Below are 21674 nucleotides of genomic sequence, written 5' to 3' on the forward strand. Positions count from 1 at the left end.
CCATCCATCCTACCTCGATGTATGCTGCTTAGCTTTGGAAAGAAGCTTGTGTTTGATTCAGCTGAGCTATCATGTCAACACATTTAGACATTGATCAGCTTCCCTACTCATTTGCGTAGACTACCTAAATAATGTTGAAAATAACTCAGAACTTAAATAAGAAGAATTTGTTCTTAAATAAAGGTATGTGAAAGTAAATTTGGAGTGAGATTGGGTTTATGTAGGTTAGAGGATAATACAAGGTAAAAGTGTTATTAATATCATGAATTTGGCATCCTATTTATAGGGCTAATGGTAACTACTTCTAAACGTCATAAGATCCAATAAACCATGGATGAGTTATAGTATATACCTAGCTACATGTTGAAATGATGGTGTCCTTGTTGGGCAAATCAGATGTCAATGTAGCCTACATAAATCATTCTCACTCAGAATTTACTTTCACATACATCTTGCATAAGAAATGTTATAGGAGTTCCTTTCAACTATTCAATGTGATTTAGGTAGTCTACACATGAGTATGGAAGCTGGTCAATGTCTAAATGCATTGACCTGATTGTTCGTTTCAGCAAACCTCAGATTATTTCCAAAGCTAAGCAGCGTACATAGACCTAAGCATCTGGATGGTAGACTTGTTCTCATTGAAGTGCATTGCTCCTCATACACCAGTAGGACTCACTGTTCAGGCATAAATTGTTGGATTGTGGCTTCATATTTTTCAATATACTTGTTTATTTAGGTTGATAGCATGATGTTGAAACTAATTCAAACGTACCATTTTACTATCAACATTGAAATAAGGTTAAATAAAATATGTCTAGTCAAGTAAAAAAAATCTAAATAATTTCAACTACCCAACTGAAAATAGGATGAACATTTTTTGGGGGGGTTTATGTGGAATTTCGAAATTTCAACTTATACATAGTTCTGATGATTTCAACATAATTAGAGTGATGTAACAACCTGCTAGTCAGGTTAAGTCAATGTATTTAAGTTGAAGTTTTACCCTAATTTCAATGTTTACAACGGTGGTTGAAATGAGATAAACAGTACTGGTTGATTGCTTTTTTCAAATGCAATGTATTGTCCATGTTGATTTCACATCACAATTCGTTGACAAATTACATTGAAACAACGTTGACTCAACCAGTGTGTGTGTGTGTGTGTGTGTGTGTGTGTGTGTGTGTGTGTGTGTGGTGCCCAGTGGGTTGCCTTTAAGTTTCAATTGCACTATAATGCAGATCTTCATCACTAAGGTTTGAATCTAGGCATTATTTATACAATTCAATTATTGAAGTTGTTAAACTTTTCGTATTCAGTCAGTTACTGTGACCAATGAACTGTAATGTAACTGCAACCATAGAACCCACCATCTGTGTCAATAAAATTATATCTACATGACCTGCTGTGTGAGGAAAGACAAGCCACTGAGATATAGCCTACACTGTGAATCTGAACAATATAACGTATATTTAACTGAGTTAATTGTGATATAATTTACAGACACTTTGAAGAATTCAGTAACATGGGTGTCTAAATCAATAATGATTAAGTCATAATTATTCCTTGCTGTGCATTCAAATCAATTGTTATTAATACCGATTGATTAAAGTATAATAGATTAATTGTCACGTGTGCTCCCTCTCCGGCCTCTAGGTCACCAGGCTGCTCGTTATGGGCAACACCTGTCACCATCATTACGCCACCTGCGCGTCATCAGACTCACCTGGACTCCATCACTTCCCTGATTACCTTCCCTATATATGTCACTCCCTTTTGTTCCTTCCCCAGGTGTTATTGTTTCTGTTCCAGTGTTAAGTCTGTGCGTTGTTTGTGTTTCTTGTTCCATGTTGTTTATTTATTAAAACACTCACTCCCTGAACTTGCTTCCTGACTCTCAGCGCACATCGTTACATTCATGAAAGTGCCATTTTGTGAAACAGACTTTTTAATGATATCATGGCTTGTTTGATATTCAACCGTTGATGAATAAAGTAAAAACAGAAGAATAGAGCTCTGTTGGACTGTTGTGTATCACTGTTTGCATGATATTCTTTAAGAACGAATAAGAACTACTCAACATAAATCAGAGTCATGGAGATGTTTTGTTTGAAATGTGAACAGCAACAGAGTGGACATTATTACATTGAAACAGAATCCAGGAATGACAATGTTCCTAATATGGATTCCATACATTAGCCACTGCTAGGATATCCCAGCTAAACATCTCCTTACTGCCAGTGGTGGAAAAAGTACCTAACTGTTATACTTGAGTAAAAGTAAAAATACCTTAATAGAAAATGACTCAAAAGTAAAAGTCACCCAGTAAAATTCTACTTGTGTAAAAGTATTTGGTTTAAAATATACTTAAGTATAAATCATTTCAAATTCCTTATATTAAGCAAACCAGATGGCACCATTTTTTATTTTTTATTTATGGAAAGCCAGGGGCACAGTCCGACATCCAGACATCATTTACAAACGAAGTATGTGTTTTTAGTGAGTCCGAGGCAGTAGGGATGACCAGGTGTTGGTGAGTGGGTGAATTTGATTATGTTTCTATCTTGCTAAGCAATCAAAATATAAGTACTTTTGGTTGTCAAGGAAAATGTATGGAGTAAAAAGTACAATATTTTCTTAAGGAATGTAGTGAAGTAAAAGTTGTAAAAAACATGTATAGTAAAGTACAGATACACAAATAAAACTACTTAAGTAGTACTTTAAAGTAGTTCTACTTAAATACTTTACACCACTGCTTACTGCTGACTTCCAACAGATGGAGATAGATGTAGGGAGCAGAGAGAACTGATCCCAGCCGGTAAATAAGCTCACAGGACTAAGCTACTACAACATCCCCAGTGAGATCTAATATGCTCTCTCTAGACTAGTAGAGCTATAGACCTAGACTGCCCATGGTAGAACTAGAATGCTCATACTAGATCAGGAATGCTTACATTTGAAATAGAACGCTTACACTTGAAGTAGAATTATCTACAGACATGGGATGTCAAATGCCTTAGTCAGCTTTGCATGCATTCCAAGCTACCATTTGCTAATGTTTTTTTAATCACATTTGTTATTTTTGGTTATAAGTACATTGTGCACTTTGCAGGAAAGAGCTATTCAAGGTGACATATAGTGTAACTTTTAACCAAACAATTCTACTTATTTTCTAAGAATCTCTTTTCATGTTTGCCAAAACATATATGTTTAAGTCCATTTATAATAACGTAAAATGTCTTTGTTTAGAGAATGTAATGATATTGTGATATAAGGACCCATAATTAAATTGACATTTCATTGTAATGGGAAAGCAACATTTCCATGTTATCACATTATTTGTGAAATAAATAACAATATGGTTTGTGCGATGAATAAGATGAGATAAGCCAAATATTTTCATTTAAATATATAATTTTAAGCTACAAAACCCCCTGAAATTCTTGACAGTTTTCTCCTCACTGCGAAGATAAAAATGTTGACCTAGTCGTAAGATGTTAGTTCTAATATAGTTTTCACTGCCATTGGCACCAGATACATTTATAAGTATTAGCCAACAAAGCAAACCCAAAACAAACTGGGCAGAAAGACAGTCTTTGATCCATGGGAGAACATATTTTATCTTTATTTAACTAGGCAAGTCAGTTAAGAACAAATTCTTATTTTCAATGACGGCCTAGGAACAGTGGGTTAATTGCCTTGTTCAGGGGTAGAACGACAGATTTGTACCTTGTCAGCTCGGTTACTAGTCCAATGCTCTAACCACTAGGCTACGCTGCCGCCCCAGCACTTTACCTCAATTGTTTTCAGCTGAGGTTTCACTGGGTGGTTGGTTCTCTGAGTTCTTAGAGCCAAATAAACAGCAATGAAACAAGATTAACTCAAAAATGTAAAGTAATGGTCCCTATAATTTCAATGCATTTTTCAGCAAAAGGTGGGTAAAAAGGGTGCGTAAACAGCGTTTCCATGAGTTTACCTTCCTCTATACCACTGGTAGCATATCAGAAACTATGTTTTGCTGTCTTGTATGTTGAGCCTATCTAGACTTAGCTGCCTGAATTCATGTCACTGCAACTGCACTGTCAAGCCGCAGAGAGCATGAACAGTCCAGTCCATCTGACCATAGTTATGTGTGACATTCACAAGAGGTGATCAAAACTATTGCACGTGACCCCTCTCTCACAGAGTAGCTAGCATAGAGCGTAGCTATGGCTAAAAGCCTCAGGCCTCGCATTTTCAGAGTTCCATCTCTTGCAGAACTTGAGCCCTGGCACAGTGAGAAAGCTTGTGAACATTTTCTGGGAGGGGAATATTTGCTATAAGCTGTTTCAGACAGAGTTTGGATAACTTCAATTACAAATCAGGGTACCCAAATAAAAGTTAAATGTTGACAATATTATTGTTGGGCCATCCCACTGGTTTCAGAGCACACAATCAATAAATGATTCACAAATACTTGAAGTAGGCCACAATATTTTAAGAAGTTAATCATGGTTTTCAATTAGATTAATTTGTTTATATTTTCATATGTACATCTCAAATGCTTAATGCTAACAGTACAATACAAGGGAAGGACATCAGTGGACCGTCCACAAAATATACCCTCTAATAAAATTGTTTAAATGAAACACGACTTCAACATGGTTTTCACTTTAGATACTCCCTCCCTCAACACACACACACACACACACACAAACACACACACACACACACATACACAGCCCCTTCCCCTATTATTACATTATTATTTTATTTGTGACTTGTGGCCAACATAAACAGCTTTAACATGTTGACAAAGCAGCCATGGCTCATTGCTGGTTGATGGATGACTGTGTGTGCCTAGATAATTATTAGTACACATAAAAGGATGCTGTTATTTTTAGACCTGGCCCAGCAGGCCCCAGCCAGAGAGGCCAGTGGATAAATACAGGCCGATCAGTCTGCGATTATATCACTCAAACTTGATGTATGTACAAATTAAATGTGCAGAAACCTTATAGGGTGTACAAGCACAACAGCCTTGCTCTTGCTCCAGTTAAAGTATCTTACATTTTCAGGTTTCATCTCAGTACTATCTCTGTCATTTGAACAGAGGGTTACAGATTTGGGGCCATGATGCTGGCGTACATCTGGATTTCATAGCGGCTCAATTTTCTCCGCTGGTGTGGGGTAAGATTGAGCTCTGATGGCTGACATGGAAACTGCGTAAATGTCAGAGCTGGAATGATATTGATATTGATATTGATTGGTAGGTTCAACCTGAGACAACCCCTGAGCATCGGCTGTAACCTGTCACGATGGGCATACAGCATTAATCTACATCAGCTCATAAAGTACCAGGCTATTGCTTTAAGTAAGGGGATCTGGCATACAATTCTCTATTAATGTGTACTACGGTGTTCACTTCCGGAATGTTTTGATGACGATGATCATGTTTCGGTTTAAAGCCTCTTGTTGTATGATTATAAGTCACTCAATATATAAGAATCGAATAAATGCTAAATGTAACCCTTCTATGGCCCAAAATCCCTCACAGAGCTATATATATATATATAGTTTTGATTCATCTGGAATGGAGTTAAGTATCTTAAAACTGAAATACAAATATTTATAAATGTATTGATAGTTTACAAGATGTACATTTCATATTTTGTGAATCAAAAGAAAAACAAGAAAAAAAAGGTATAGTGATCATGTTTTAGCATGCTTGCAAATGAAATGATAATACTTGTGGTGGGGATAACAAATTCCATAGAGCTTAATCAAATCAAATCCCTGAAATGTTTGTAAACTCGGACATGCTACATTTTAGGCAAACAATGCACAACAGACACGCATCTATCCCCCTTTGCAAATGTAACATTTAAAAAACATATACAAATAAATGCAAAGCCATGTAAAAATGTACACTTGTATTTCAACTATTTAATAATTGTATAAACTTTCTAAAATAATCAATTCAAGCACCCACGTGTTTAATTTAAAATGGAGACATTGCTAAACAACAGTTAATGGTGGTTTGTGAACTGAGGAAATGTTGATAAAACCTTGTTTGAGGTAGACCTTACAGCGATCTACAGACTCCGAGGCATTATTGACTATGAGATCTGTTTCTCAATGACACAAAAAAAGACCCTTTGAATTTACAAGTGTTCAACATTTTATCCTAGCTGGTAGGCATTATTTATCTAGGTTGTAGATATTATCTTACTTATCTTAACATGAAATTGCAACTTAAACATGCAACGTTTAATATGTACAGGCCTAAACAACACTGCCATGGCTTTGTTGTTCCTATAACATATATTGTAAAATTTGTTAGAATCTTTGGTGGAATGTAACATAAATTCTTTGTCCCATATCAATTATGATAAATTATTTCAGATCCTAGTTTTTCAATTGTTAATTTCTGCAGCATGAAACACATGTGCTCATGTCTACCTAAACAGGCTATTAAGTGTTCTGGTGTGTACAAAACTACATTTGAAAACCATTGAATCTCTGAAGTTATGGCACATGATTGAGGATGAGTTCGCAACATAATACAATGCTTTAGAAAAAACAGATCTGTTTGGCAAAGAAATTAGACACACCGATTTTATCAGTGCATGAAATAAATGACTGAAAATCATTTGTTTAAAATGAACAATTAACAATTTGTTTATTATTGTTTTTAAACTTTTTCATATTTACAGTATTGCACTTAAACTGCACAAAAGTGCATTTCAGTTTAACTGATGCTTCCTTCATGTTTTAAAAATTACAAAAAAATTGCAGTTATACCCTTTATCCTTCGAAACGTTTCGTGAACGTCTCTTTTTGATGACATGATAAAAACCAAATTGGTTCCTATTCCCACCTCGTTTAGTAAAGTAGTACCTTCTAGTAGTGCCATTTGTAAACGCCCACATACAAAACCTGAAGTGCAAAGAATATCTTCACTTCTATTCCTAGGAAATAGCACGATAAACAGAAAGAAAGAAAGCTAGAGAGAGAGAACAATGTGAGGAGAAAAGCTAAAAAACATTTTGGACTCGAACACATTCCTGGCAACACATATCTTAGTCCTCCGAAAGCAGAGAAATAAGGGATTCGAATCGCTTCTTCCTGTCAGTCAACAGTTTTAAGGAAATCAAACCCAAATGACCATTGACCTTGTGGATGAGGGTATAGAGGGCGGTTTGAATGGCAGTGATACAACAGAGTTGGGGCGTTAGGTCAGATACAATTTAAAGGCCAGGCTCCATGATAGACCTGCAGTCCTGCAATCAAACTCATGCACTGGGCAGCGGCAGGAAACAATACAGTGGCCATTTCTTATCTCTTTTTTTTGTTTTTTGTTTGTCTTTTTTGTGTGTAAAGTTTAGAGCGGGTCCGATGCCTTGTGGTGTCAGTGCCTTTTCTCACACATGCAACAGTCTGTAAAGTCAACGTGACGGCATCGGATTCAGTGAGGCTCTAGTATTTGGCCCTGCTTGCTTGCTTTGACAGTTTGCTTTGTTCTAAAGTCTCCTGGTCTGGTCTGGCCTGGTTTAGCCTGGCCCTGGCCTGGCCTGGCCCTGTCCCTCAGCTCAGACAGACATCCACATGTGTTTGTACGGTCCTGGACTTGTGATGTGTGCCTGGAGTGGACTGAGCCACTGGCCCCGCAGAAGTCCTGCCTGTTGGGCGAAAAGTAAAAGGAGATTTCATTGGTATTTAATTACCGTTCTCTCTACAAGTGGTTGTTTTGATAGCTGGTTTTGTGACAATTTTCTCGCTCCATCCTCCATCTTCCACCGCCTCCTCCTCCTCCTCTTCCTCCACTTATCCTCTACCCCTCTCTTTACCTGTGTCTTTCTTTTTCTCTCTCTCTCTGTCTTTCTCTTACATTCTCCCTCTCAGTGTTTTTATTTATCTTTTTTTGTTTAAGCTGTAAGTGTCAGACCCGATCACTGGGCTCAGTCTTGTGTGAGAAGTGGGTGATTATGAGGGCGTGGGGCAAGTGGAGGGGAAGCCCGGTGAGGTCAGAGACCCAGAGCTTCAGCGTGTTTTCTTGCCTTGAGTCGGAGATCGGCGATGCTAGAGTTCTTGCTGTTGCTCTTGGCAGCCGCGGCCACGGCCGCCGCTGCAGAGGCTGAGTCCGCGAGCGAGGCGATTGGAAGTCCGAAGGGTGGGGGTGGGAACATCAGGTAGGGTGCGTGCGCTGCCAGGTGAGGGTGCAGGTGAGAATGAGCCACGCCCTCCAACTGGAGCTGGGCCTGAACCTGCAGGACAACCAAAAACAAACCCTAGGTTAGTGAGTCCTTCCCAGCCCTTCAGGCTGTGTGTATGTGAGGAGAGCTGAAGGTTTAGGTTACACAGTTTGACACTATTAAATTCCCCTTCAAGTTCTACCCCCTTGAAGCTGTTGCTTACTTTGTGTTTTCTAAGAGAATAGTTGGGAAGTGCACTCAGAGTCCTTTTTTCATGTCAGCTATTCTTAAAGTTAATGAATCATACATAACTTCACAGACACAATGTCCAATTTCACAGCCTGGAATCAAAGTTTCTCTAAGACCCTACACAGATTTGTCTAATTCACTGAGAACTCCCTCATAACCTTGGAAATATGCAATGTCTTGTTATCCTGATTATGGATTCAACTGCATAAATAAACAATTTTGCACCCCAACAAGATTAACGTATTTAGGATTATAAATATTTATCCATAAATATTCCTGAGCAAAGGGAAAACGAGTCATAAGGAGCATAGAATATCAGTTTTCACATTCTTGGCAATTCTTTTGAGAAGTAGGTGAAAATTACACATCCCTGTACTTCAGAGGGAGAGCTACATTGCCTCGTGCCATTTCTCATGTGTTTCAAACTCCACAGAAAACAGAGAAGTGGAATGCCTTTTGCTTTCTCATCCAACCCAAATAACACTTAATTTAAGCAACGTATGGTAAACATTTTAAGAGCGAGCAAGCTGTCTTTACCAATTTTTTATTTTGGAAAATCATTGAAATTAAAGTTGTTTAACTGCAAGAGAGAATTAATGTAAACCCCAAAATATGCTTTCTTGGACGTTATTTCATTGCATACTGCTGACCAGTATTTGTACTCTCACTGCATTGCAGTGACAGGACCCACAGACACGAGGCAGTGCATAAATACCCAGTAGGTTTCTTCTCCTTGGTTACCAAGTGGCACTGTTACCAAACACTCAAAAAAGAGGCCCGATTCCAGATGCATGGATACTAACTTTTCATAAGGCATGGCTAACATTCAAACAAAGGGCCTTGTTCCAAATGTATCAGTCTAGACTGTCTGTCAAACACAGAAGGGAGCCCCTCTTTCAGAAGGGATCTCTTAGCGTGTCGTAAAGTTTGCTCAACGGATCAGTGAAATGCTACGGACGCTTCAGATGCCATATCTTAATTTGACCATCCTGTTGAAGGAATTTTCCTGCACAGCAACAAATGCAAACTTGTAGTGTATTCCAGTTTTTTTATTGATATCCAATTGGCAGTTACAGTCTTGTCCCATCGCTGCAACTCCCGTACGGACTCAGGAGAGGCAAATCAAGAGCCATGCGTCCACGACCCTGCCAAGCCACTGCTTTTTGACACACTGCTCGCTTAACCCGGAAGCCAGCCGCACCAATGTCTCAGAGGAAACACCTTAGACCTCTGTGCCACTCGGGAAGCCCTTGTGTATTCGAGGTTAAAAAAAGGCTTTTAAAGTTTGTAATTTCCACTTTTACATTTCAGACTTGCTTACGTCATGCTTCACTTTTCTGCTTTCAAGTTCACTCTTTTTTTTTTTTACTGAATCCATGGCATTATTTAGAATGCATAAGACAGAAGCTTATACTTAAGCAATAAGGCACAAGGGGGTTTGGTATATGGCCAATGTACCACGGCTAAGGGCTGTTCTTAAGCACGACACAATGCGGAGTGCCTGGATACAGCCCTTACCCGTGGTATATTGGCCATATACCACAAACTCCCTTGTGCCTTATTGCTTAAATATAAGCTTCTGCTAATCAGCATTCAGGGCTCTAACGACCCAGGTTATAATATACTATATACAATGAATTATTTGAACAACAGTGCAGAAAGTGCGGTTTCACGTAAAACATTTTTTAAATAGTCTGCATTCAACAGGATTTGACCTCATACCCTCATGTCCCTGAATGTTCCATAGTTCCCTACTCCACCTGCTAAGCCATCTGTCAGGTGAAACTACATTTACAAAATCCTAACTATATTGGTAAGTACGGTGTCCAGTAGAGGTCGTGTATGAAAGCAGCTTAGAAACGAAGAAAGCATCGGAACCACAAGAAAATCAGTGGGATCTCACATTCTGCTACACATGGTTTGAAAAAGCATGTGGTTAAAGGAAGCTTCACGATTTACGTTTAAAAAATTTTTAAATTGGGTGTATTCAACAGGATTTGACCTCATACCCTCATGTCCCTGAATGTTCCATAGTTCCCTACTCCACCTACTAAGCCATCTGTCAGGTGAAATTACATTTACAAAATCCTAACTATATTGGTAAGTACGGTGTCCAGTAGAGGTCATGTATGAAAGCAGCTTAGAAACGAAGAAAGCATCGGAACCACAACAAAATCAGTGGGATCTCACATTCTGCTACACATGGTTTGAAAAAGCATGTGGTCAAATGAAGCTTCAGACGTCATTGATAAAGTGATACACGAATTGGCACACTGCTTTGAAGTTAGCTGCTTAGTGATTTGGTAGCATGCCTCGGAGCTCTGGTTCCAAACGTAACATCACTAACTGTGGCTGGATTCCAATAGGTTTCCAACTTTGCAAGCCAGCATAACGTGACTTGCAGGCCCGATGTGGCCTGTAAACCAGGTGTTTCCTAACACCAATAGTGATAGGGTAAAACTAGGCCATCAAAGTAAGGCCTTACGATATGTGTAACGTTTTGTCATAAAGTTTCATTTTAATGATAACATTCACCTAGATACTAATTTGGTAAAAGCTACAGGCCTTTAAAAGGAAATAATTAAACAACCCTGTCTCTGTCACTTACAAATACAGTCATGGGTGGTAACCCTGGATTGCTGTCTGTCTCAGGCCTGGTAGAGGTAGTGCTTCTCTCTCAGTACACAGGCCTCATGCCTCCCTCCCTGCAAATGCAGCTCACCATCAATATCCATCAGAGCCCTCTCCAGTCTCTGCTTTCATCATCTCTTTTATGTGCTCCCATTGCCGAGGTGTTCGCTTAATTAGAGCCAAGCTTTTCACAGGGGTGAGGCGGACAACGCAGTGGCCATGCCGCAAAAACAGACACCGCCAGATCAAATGACTCTCCAACACACATGCACACACACACACCACTCTCAACACACCCCAAAGGTGAAAGGTGTTCTGGGGTTGACTTGAATTGTGCACACTCACACAATGCCCCCCCAGCTTCATAGAATTCTCAATTGCCACCCGAGTGTTTGAAAACCGCAACCTATCTCTCTCAATTCAGCGATGATTGAGAAGTGTGGTTGTTTATAATTTGGGGCTCAATATCAACTACACATTCTAATGGATCAAAGAGGGGGGAAAGTAGCGTGAATTTGTATGACTGCATCAGACCTTTCAACCATGCTAACACATTTAGAAACTATAGCTTTTTGTCAGTTAATGGATGTTAAATATTGACGTTTGCTCGTGTACAATCACTCATGCATGCATTTTCTAAGTAAATAATTAAAGTGGGATTCGTCATGAAAAATAGAAAACAAAGCACCTGTTGAAAAGGCATCCGTAGAGCTCCCATGTTGACATATGGCGCTACTCTGCAGGCATCCAGATGACTGGCAGTGCCCAGAATGACACCTGGAAAGTAGGAAGAAGTGTCTGTCAGACAGTGAGATAGTTATGTTTGATTATAAGGCAGGCTGAAATGGTAGGTCAAAGTTTACAAGATTTACATTTTTCATTTTGCACGTAATAATATAATAATTTGACATAATAAAGTACATGCGCGCATAATTATTGTAGGTAATGCACAAAATATAGCAAGCTTTTACATGACACTGAATTACGTGGAATAAACATTTGCTAGTGTAAAAGTACAAGCTTAATAATCATCACAACATAAATCATTAAACAAATAGATGGATAGTAAAATAGAATTTACCTTTATGCATCTGGTTTTCTTGTTTTCGACATTTTGCTCTTCTGTTTTGAAACCAAACCTGGAAACCAAAATGTAAGCTTTGAATACACAGCAAAATCAATGGTATACATTTAACTGTACCTTAATTTCAGTAAACATTTGAGCCCACTGTACTGGTGTTAAAATAAGACTTTTAAAGTGTTAAAGATTGAACTCTGTTTCAGTGTTCCCCATTTAACTTGGAAAGTGTCAAATGTACATGTACACTATTTTCAGTGAACATATGAGTCCCACTGAACTGGTGTTAATAAAATAAAACTTTAAAAAGTGTTAAAGATTTAACTTGCAGTGTTCCCCATTCTACTCTTAAAGTGATCAAATGAACATGATTGTGGTGTTTGCATAGTTCTACTGTAGAGAGATATGCAGTGTAAAACAACACTTGATTTAGAGTAAACTGGACTCACTTTGCTTAGTGCCAACACTGTTACTCTTTCTCAGTGTAAGAAATTAACAACTGTAGTGTTACAGTAAATCGTTTTGAGGTGTTGTTTTTACACTGCACGGTGTAAAGCCTAATTTGCATATTTCCCATGATGCCTTTTCTTTTCGAGTGAATTTTATACTTAAGTTCCATGACTGTATTTGTTAGTGACAGAGACATGGCTATCTAATTATTTCAATTTAAAGGCCTGTGGCTTTCACCAATTGAGTACCTAGGCAAATTCCATTATAAAATTGTAACTCTATGAAAATACATACAGCACCAGTCGAAAGTTTGAACACACCTACTCATTCCAATTTTCTTTATTTTTACTATTTTATACATTGTAGAATAATGTTGAAGACATCAAAACTATGAAATAACACATATGGAATCATGTAGTAACCCAAAAAAGTGTTAAACAAATCAAAATATATTATATATTTTAGATTCTTCAAAGTAGTCACCCTTTGCCTTGATGACAGCTTTGCACGCTGTAGAAAATAGAAAAAATATTTTTAAATCCTTGAATAAGTAGGTGTGTTCAAACTTTTGACTGGTAGTGTATATCATAAGGCCTTACTTTGATGGCCTAATTTTACCCTAACACAATGGTGTTAGGAAGCTCCTGGTTTACAGGCCACATCAGGCCCTGCAAGTCACATCAGGCCCTGCAAGTCACATAACGCCGGCTTGCAAAGTGATGTGTAATCCTATTGGAATCCAGGCTATCCAACAGTTGGAATTTTTATTAACCCGCACCTTGTTTTCAGAATGACTGTCAGGGTTAGGAAAGTTGATAAGAAGACTACCTAAACCATTTAAATTGGAACAACCATTTCAGTAACAGGTGCAGGTTAAATCTGACTGATTGGATTAGTTTAGATACATTTGTTATTTATCGTTGTGTAGCATAAGATTAATCAATCAATGTATATGCAAAAACACAGATATTTAAAACAATCTTAAATAATCTACCCGAATTAGAGAATGCACAACAAATTTTATTTGAATGATAACATATTTGCTTAGGCCACAGGACTCTGCCTCTGTCACTAAAAAATACTGTAATAGGTGGTTTTCACTCCAAAGTCAAGGCACTCTGGGAAATATGAAAATAAGGCTTTTCACTAAGCAGTGTTCTAATTTAACACTGAAACGTGTGGACCCATATACAGTAGACACTGTCAGTGTTGATTTAACATTGGATAATTTGCTGTGTACAAAATATCGGCAGACAATGTATAGCCTAACAATAATGTCGACAGTAAAATATATGTAGGCCTAGTGCTAAACAAACGTGTCAAAAAGGTCACTGTTACTCTGTGTAATCTAACTACGCCCCATTGCTCCCCAGGTTGCAGAAGCAGCATAGCCAATTGTTAACTATCATCAACCTAATTTCCCTCCATTAATCCATTATCTCCTCTCCCCTCCGACCTCAGTTATGATTATCATTTACAGTAGCCGGATTCGCGATTAGATGACCACAAAGGGCGCTGTCTAATTATTCATGGTGCCGCAGCCATTTTACACAAGTGAACATCATTAAAGGCGTTTGGATTGGACTGCAATAATACGTTTGTCGATAAAGTATGCATTATTGACATTGCCTGCCCACAGATGATTAAATAAGAACGTGTTCTTAACTAACTTGCCTAGTTACATAAAGGTTAAATAAAACTAAAATATATAAACCTCAATCTGTCCCTCCATTGCATATTGCAAACAAATGTTTGTTTAATGTTGTGTTTAGAAGATAGTAATTTAAGAATAGGCTACTGTGGCCTATTATTAGCCTGTTTCCTATTACTATTATTATTATTATTATTATTATAGGCTATGGCTATATCATTATTCTTATACTGCTAATTGTATTATTTGATTGTTTAAGGCTTGGCTATATCACGAGGTGTATTTAATTAGTCTGCTTTTTAATCACTGCTGCTGTTGTTCCTCAAAGGTCTGTATTAACCCAACAACTACAAATAAATCAAAAAGTATACAGCTCAGGATCAATTCCAATTAGCCTTCGTACCAGAATGATAGTCAAAGTGAACTACACTGGTTGCGACAGTAATTTCACCATTAAGGACCACTCAATGATGCGCTTCACAAACACCATAATTTCATTTCCTTTGGATTTTTATTAAGACAGTGAATAGTGACATTTAATTTAGCTCTGCACCAGACACCTAAATATATTAGTCGTAGGGCTAATCAAATTACTCCACGCTCCTCACCAAGCTCTCATAACTTTCCATTAGATTTCCGACAGCTGCGCGCGGCGTAGGGCTTCTGCAGGTTAATACCCTTCTATCTACCACATTCCTGCCGTACAATTTTCTTCAGATTCATTTGGGCTTTCAAATCGAAAACCGGTCCTTTAGTCATGAACAGGAGAGGCTGCGACGTAGTTTTTAAATGTGTTTGATTTTGGCCCTAACGGCCGATTTCAGTCCAGTAAATAGCCCTATGTGTTGATCGTGTGTGTTATTGTTGTAAATATTTCTCCCATTGCGTTTTAGCAGGTACGGCTAAATGTCATATCCTGTTAAGCAGAATTTTATTTAGGCCATTTACAATTACATGTTTGTTTTATGTTGCGCTTGCAAGCTGTTACTGGGTGTAGACTTATAATATTACTTATTCCTCCGATTAGATCTCAGAACATGAGGTGTCCCACCGACTGAGTTGCAGCAGAATTGAATTAGCCTATTTCTAATCCATTTTTAAGGGAACAGTATATCAAGCCAATGTCAGATATTACGAAGACAACGCGGGAGGAAAGGAGGTGACTGACATATAGCCTACACGGGTGTCCCCTAAGCACTCGTACAATCTCTTCATACATTTTAATGATGTGGTAAGATCTTTCCGAAGCACATAATTATTTGTATTAATTCTTTATTTAACCTTTATTTAACTACATAAGCAACTTTTCTTCTACAATAATCTGCCAGGAGATAGGAGACAGGTTTAAATGCACCCAGTGCCACTTTGAGCAACTATGACGTGGCAACGGCTGTAGGTGTAATTGTATTTGCTTTAAAGCAACAGTATTTTGATAGGTCTAATATTTAAAAAAAATAGGCCATTGTTATCATGTCATGCATTTGCTTGATAATGTTTTAATGGAAAAAATAAATAAATACAGGTTTAACAGTAACCAGTACAGTATTAATATTATTATTGTTATTATTATTGCACTATTATTGGTCTGTTATTGTACTTGATACCATCCATGATAAGTATTTCCCTGAAATTTAATTTAGAAACATAGCCAAACTAATTTCACCGAGGTCTTGAGGTCAATCTGTGTAATAAACTCACGTGGCTTTCCACAATATCGAGACAGTTACATCCACACAGTTTGCTGTATCTTATATTGCATGATATGTTTGTCTCGTGGCATCTGGTGTGTGTAGGTTACATCTCGGTATAACTGGGCCTCAAGAGAACAGGCAGGGCTAACCAAAAATAATATTAGGCCTATAGTTTATGAAATTAAGCCAACCAGTGACAATTGCAAGTGGGTGAATAAATGATATAAAACATAAACCTCAGCGCTATCTTATTTATAAATCCCTGAATATGCATTGTCTTTCTTAAAGTACACCGGAAACTATTATCCTAAAGTGTTTATCTCACGAAATTTAAGGAAAGTAAGACGCTGTTTCAGAATGAATATACCCCAAACCTGACAGGTTAACAATTTGATTTATTTAATTATGAAATCAATGTGAAGTAACAGCTTTCAAAAGATTTCACCTTTACCAATATGACAACATACATTGTATAAGTAAGTCTAAGTGTATCTAAACATTCGATTTTTTTTATAGCCACATAGTTTTTAAATTGTATGCTTATCAATATGGTTTGTAGTAGGCTGTTGCATTGCCCGTAAGTGTTGGCCGTATAGCCTTCTGCAACGTGTTTCATTTGTGACCATACATCATTCCTGATCTAGGCCCTACATTACATCCATCTTATCCATATAGGGCCCACCGCTTTACACTACACTTCTTTGACAACACAAACTAGGTCCAATAGAGATACTTGTGTAGTGTAAAGAGAAGGCTCTAGATTCAAATACATATTTAAGAGATGTCTCCCACACAACCTCCGGTGTTAGTGTAGGACATCTACACCACATACCCCCCTCTGAGCGGTACAGTGTAAAGACATTTGGCTCTTCCACACCACATGTCCATGCAAAAATTACCTCAATTACCTTAATTAATGCAATGATTACAAATGTGTGGATATTTTACAGTCTTTAATTTTTAATTTGGCCAGTAAACCACAAGTTTTTCTCTGTTAGCCAAATTCAAAATTAAAGGCTGTACAATGTCCACACATTTGTAAATCATTGCATTAATTAAGTGTGCAACATTATGTGCAATATGGTTTAGATGAGAAGCTCCTGTATAGTTTGAATTGGATTTACGGTATGCTGGTAGCTGCACTCACACATGACGCACGAATTTGCCTTTGGCCACACCACAACTAAGGCTAGTGTAAACAGAAAAGTTGCAAATCTGATGTTGAAGAGATAGCTCTCACTAGACATATTTTACTCATGTAAATCCACTGTTATTTTGAAACACGAATTACAGTAGGCCTAATTTTCTTGACTCGCCCCCTATAAATCCACATGCCACGACGTCTCAATCTGGCAAACTCACGCATTTTTTTCTAACATGTTCAGAGCCTCGTTTCCCAGTTACCATGTAATTTAAGCATTGTGATGATCGTACCAGATGCATCGTTATTTACGAGCCAACGTTTTTAAGTGTTTCCCAAAGAAGCACGTAGAACGTTTGCTAAATGCGTCGTTAGACCATATGTAGATACTGATAGGATCGAAAGAAAAGTATCGCTGTTCTCGCATCAGTTTACCTTAACTTTATAATTATTGATGACGGGTCAGCTCCTAGAGAGTTACTGTATTACCACCTATAGATGTAAATAGTCTATTGAAGCGGCTTATTACGCTTACCCAATAATGATGTACTAAATCCCACGATTGGGTACATCATTGCGCACATGTTGTCACACATCGTGAAACACATTGAGGAAATAATTACAACCTGTAGCCCAGTCGCCAAATGTTAACACAAAATTGGCTGAACATTAAAATGATTTCATTTTAGTTCCTTAAACAGCAGGAAGTATATTGTACACTCAACTTTCCTGCCAGTTCTTGACTATGGTAACACCATTTACCAGAATGAAGCCGCCACTAGGCTACTCTTAAACCTTTGGATGCCGTCTAGCATAGCATCCATCGTTTTATCACAAGTGACAGTTTTAATACTCATCACTGCATCCTGTATCAAAAGGTTGGCTGGTCCTCATTAAAGTCACGTAGACCACTTCACTAATCCTTTTTTGTTTACAAAGCTCTGCTACACAAGCTTCTGACTTACCTAACTTCGTTGTTGAAGTATAAAAACATGTGGGTTGGTTAACTCTTGAGGTTCCTCGGGTCTCGATCAAATAAGATACATCTGCTTTTAGTTTTAATGCAACTCATCGCTGGAACAATTCAGAAAACCCATTACAATTGGATGTTCTGGTGCCGCTCGGGCAATTTAATGTGTAGATTGAGGACCTAGTAGTTTAGGAATAAATGTAACTGTTTTTCTTACATTTTGTGTTGTGCTGTATTTTTGAATTTACATTGTATTGATTGCTGTTTTGTTTCATATTATATTTGGTTGTTGTGTTGAGACTCTCGATGTTTTTTTTTCTCCTGAATAAATAAATAACACCAAATGTAAATAGGCCTAGCCTATATAGGCCCATGTAGCCTATGTTTTAATGCAGTCATCTCGATTTTCATTTGAAGCATCATTTTATCAAATTGTAACAATTGCAAATAATTTGGCAACATTGTAGGCTATTTGTAGTTAACTTTGTTCAGAAGTTAGCGGCATTCACAGTCAGACGGATAGCCTAAACATCTTGATTCTGTGTTAAGCGAAGATCTTCTGTGAACAAAGTGACGTGGAAGGGTAAAAAAAGCATCTAAGAAGGTAAGAATGTTCTAAAAATTATCTTAACGCTACGAAGGCTCTGTGAAACGAGACCTACAACAATCCTTTATGCTTTCCACCCAAAAGCGCAACTTTTTTTTGCCCACATATTTTTGGTACAAAACGTTGATGAAAATTAGGAACAGACCTATCTAGGGTTTTGTCCAAAAGCGTATACCTGCAGGGTTATAGTTATTGTTTTCACTTTCAGTTGATGGAGACCGGGTGTTACCTGCACTCTTGCCTCGGACAGTCCCAGCCTCTGGCTCAGCTCTTCCCGCATGAAGGCGTCGGGGTAGTGAGTCTCGTCGAACAGGCGCTCCAGCTCGTTGAGCTGCTCCAGGGTAAAGTTTGTCCTGCTCCGCCGCTGCTTCAGTTTGCTCTGTGCGTCCTCGTCCTCCGACTTCACGTCCTCCTTCTTCTCTTTACACTCATATATCCCTGCGTGAACACACGTTTTAAAATACAGTACACCTCTAGATTAAACATAACAAACGCTTACACCTGCAACTACAACTCACACACACACACACACACACACACACACACACACACACACACACACACACACACACACACACACACACACACACACACACACACACACACACACACACACACACACACACACACACACAGAATGTGTAATGGTAGCCAGCCAGAGAAAGAGAAGAGAACATTTTTCAGAAGCTCGATGTCTATTGGTCAAAATACAATTTACAAATGTATTTAGAAATAAATTACCAAAATGCAGGCTATATTATATTGAACATGATTCACACACATTATGATATCCTCGATCATAAAAGCATGTGACGTTCAGGTCTAATTATAATTTCCTCAATGGCATTTAACAGACTGCACATGGCACCTTTATTGGCAGGAATGCCCTGCCGAAAACGCAACACTACTCACTATCTAAAACTGAGCATGGCTATACCCAAAACCAACCCATTATATGCTATTATTTAATGTGATTATTATTTTGGAAAATTATAGTGGTCATTGTTCTACAGCAAGTTGTGAATTATATTTTTTAAAAATGATTATCTTTTTTTTCCCTCTAGATTGAAAAAAAGTTATTCCTCGAGTTTGTAACCTAACTACAACCTATTAGCCTACTTGTCGTGAAATGTTTTATATGATATCATAGGCCTATCTATCATACAACAAACCATTTCCATGGCAGTTAAAATTATAAACCTGATAAATAACATAACTTGGTGTATTAAAGTCTATAAATCTGAATATTTTACAAGATTTCACAAGTTAATCGTTTTTACTTAAAAGACAGTTATGTTCGGATAGTTATTGATGACAGGTTATTAACATATTATTACCGGGGCTAAAGTCTTGGTAAATCATTATTACTGATCATCACCTTATGTGTTGCCTGTAACAATTGTTTTTCATCATTATAGACGGACCTATAGACGGACCAATTGTGTGCTATACAAAAAGGTAGTGGAGAACTTACACCCAGACACCGATAGGCCTATTACAGTGCAAGAGCATGCATCCAACTTCTGCAGCTGCATCCAAAATCTCATCGCCATCAATACGTGATTATTCATCGATATGATTTGCTATTTAATACGCTACAATGAACGACAGCAGTGAGATAATATTGATATTATATAGGTTACATTCGTAGTATGCTATTACATTCAAAATAGGCTATTATAGAGAAAAGTGTTTCAAAGAATCTACAAATTACTACGACCTGTGTTTGCGAGATACTTTCAACAATAACTGCAGTAATCGAAATGTTTTCGTTACAGTTTTGAGCTTGTCAATGTTTTGGCCACAATACTTTTACAATCGGTGTCAGTTATTGTAAAAACCAAGGGCTTGGTCCGTGTACGAACGCGATGCATCTCAGCCATTCACGCTACAACTCGAGCGGGTGGATAAAAACGTACCTTCTGTGGCCCTTGAAACGTTAAACTCCTTGAGTTTTTCTTTCTCTAGCTCTATGTGCTCCTTGAATAGATGTACTGGGAAGTGGTTGCTGCCTTCCGTTATGTCCTGTAGACTTGTCTCCGAGTTCCCTAGCTCCCTCGCCCGCGCCAAGCCACTCTCCAAAACTTCCCTGTACGTTATACTCTCCTTGCTGCTCTCCTTGGTTTTCTGGTCGAAAGATTTCGAGACGAACGCTGTAAGTTCTTCCATGGCCGCTCCGTGGTCCTGAGCACGGAAATCCACTTTAAAATTACCTATATAACCTTAGCCGTCTGCTCGTAGAGCGCTCCGTCGTGATATCACTCCTGCTGTTATGATTGTGTTTTTGAGAGCACACTATTTATACACCGCCACCTCAGCCCAGCCCCCATCTCTGTGTCTTGGGCAATTATGGGCTGCTCGACTTGTCTGAATTCAACTTTCAGCAGCTTCTCCAGAAATCAATGCTTCGACGGAGGCTGTTAAGTGAATTACGGGTCATTAAAATGCCTAAGGTGACTTACGGCGAAAAGCGTGCGAGATCTGTAGGCCTATGTTTAATTAATTCAACGATAATTTCATTAACGTGATTATGAGATGTGAATACGGAGTGGTTGGGTTTGCTCCTCCTGGTGTTGCTATCTGTTTGAGGTGACAAGTAAGAATTAAAATCACAATAACATAAACAACACCCGACAATGAGAATATAATACATTTGCTCTAACTATTGGGATTTACAATTCAGTGGAAAACATTGGCATGATGCTGTATGAGCTGTCTACAATGGTGGTCCATGATTCGAGTACATTTACGCATACTTTCTCTAGGGATAATTATATTTAGGCTATATGAAGCATAGGCTATATCATATCATTCATTTTGTTGTGCAGGTGTAAAATCATTTATGACAATAATTTCAAAATAGGCTCCAGTCCACACATTTTCTGAGATTGTAATTCACTTTGAAATATTTGCAAATAAATCGCATGCCAATGATTATACAAATTCTATAAATTCATTCATGATAATCTAATGATTATACAAATTCTATAAATTCATTCATGATAATCTAATGATAGGCAACAAATACTGTT

At 38.0% G+C, this 21674-nt stretch overlaps 1 protein-coding gene across 2 annotated transcripts; it reads right to left on the reverse strand.

Moving 5' to 3' along the window:
* Positions 1 to 2416: 2416 nt before the first annotated feature.
* Positions 2417 to 20935, reverse strand: LOC106586021 (short stature homeobox protein). 2 transcript variants are annotated; one of them, XM_045707749.2, is made up of 5 exons: positions 20562 to 20935; positions 18872 to 19080; positions 12136 to 12193; positions 11743 to 11852; positions 2417 to 8246 (listed from the first exon to the last, which is right to left on the reverse strand). In XM_045707749.2, the coding sequence occupies exons 1-5, from the start codon at positions 20809 to 20811 to the stop codon at positions 8007 to 8009; spliced, it is 867 nt and encodes a 288-aa protein (XP_045563705.1). In that variant the 5' UTR covers positions 20812 to 20935; the 3' UTR covers positions 2417 to 8006. The 2 variants fall into 2 exon arrangements, with proteins under 2 accessions (XP_045563705.1, XP_082824971.1); XM_082968845.1 differs by having other exon boundaries at positions 11743 to 11831; positions 20562 to 20933.
* Between the last annotated feature and the right edge of the window lie 739 nt (positions 20936 to 21674).

The sequence above is a fragment of the Salmo salar genome, chromosome 25 (assembly GCF_965601325.2).
Source record: "Salmo salar chromosome 25, fSalSal1, whole genome shotgun sequence".
NCBI classification, from domain to species: Eukaryota; Metazoa; Chordata; class Actinopteri; order Salmoniformes; family Salmonidae; genus Salmo; species Salmo salar.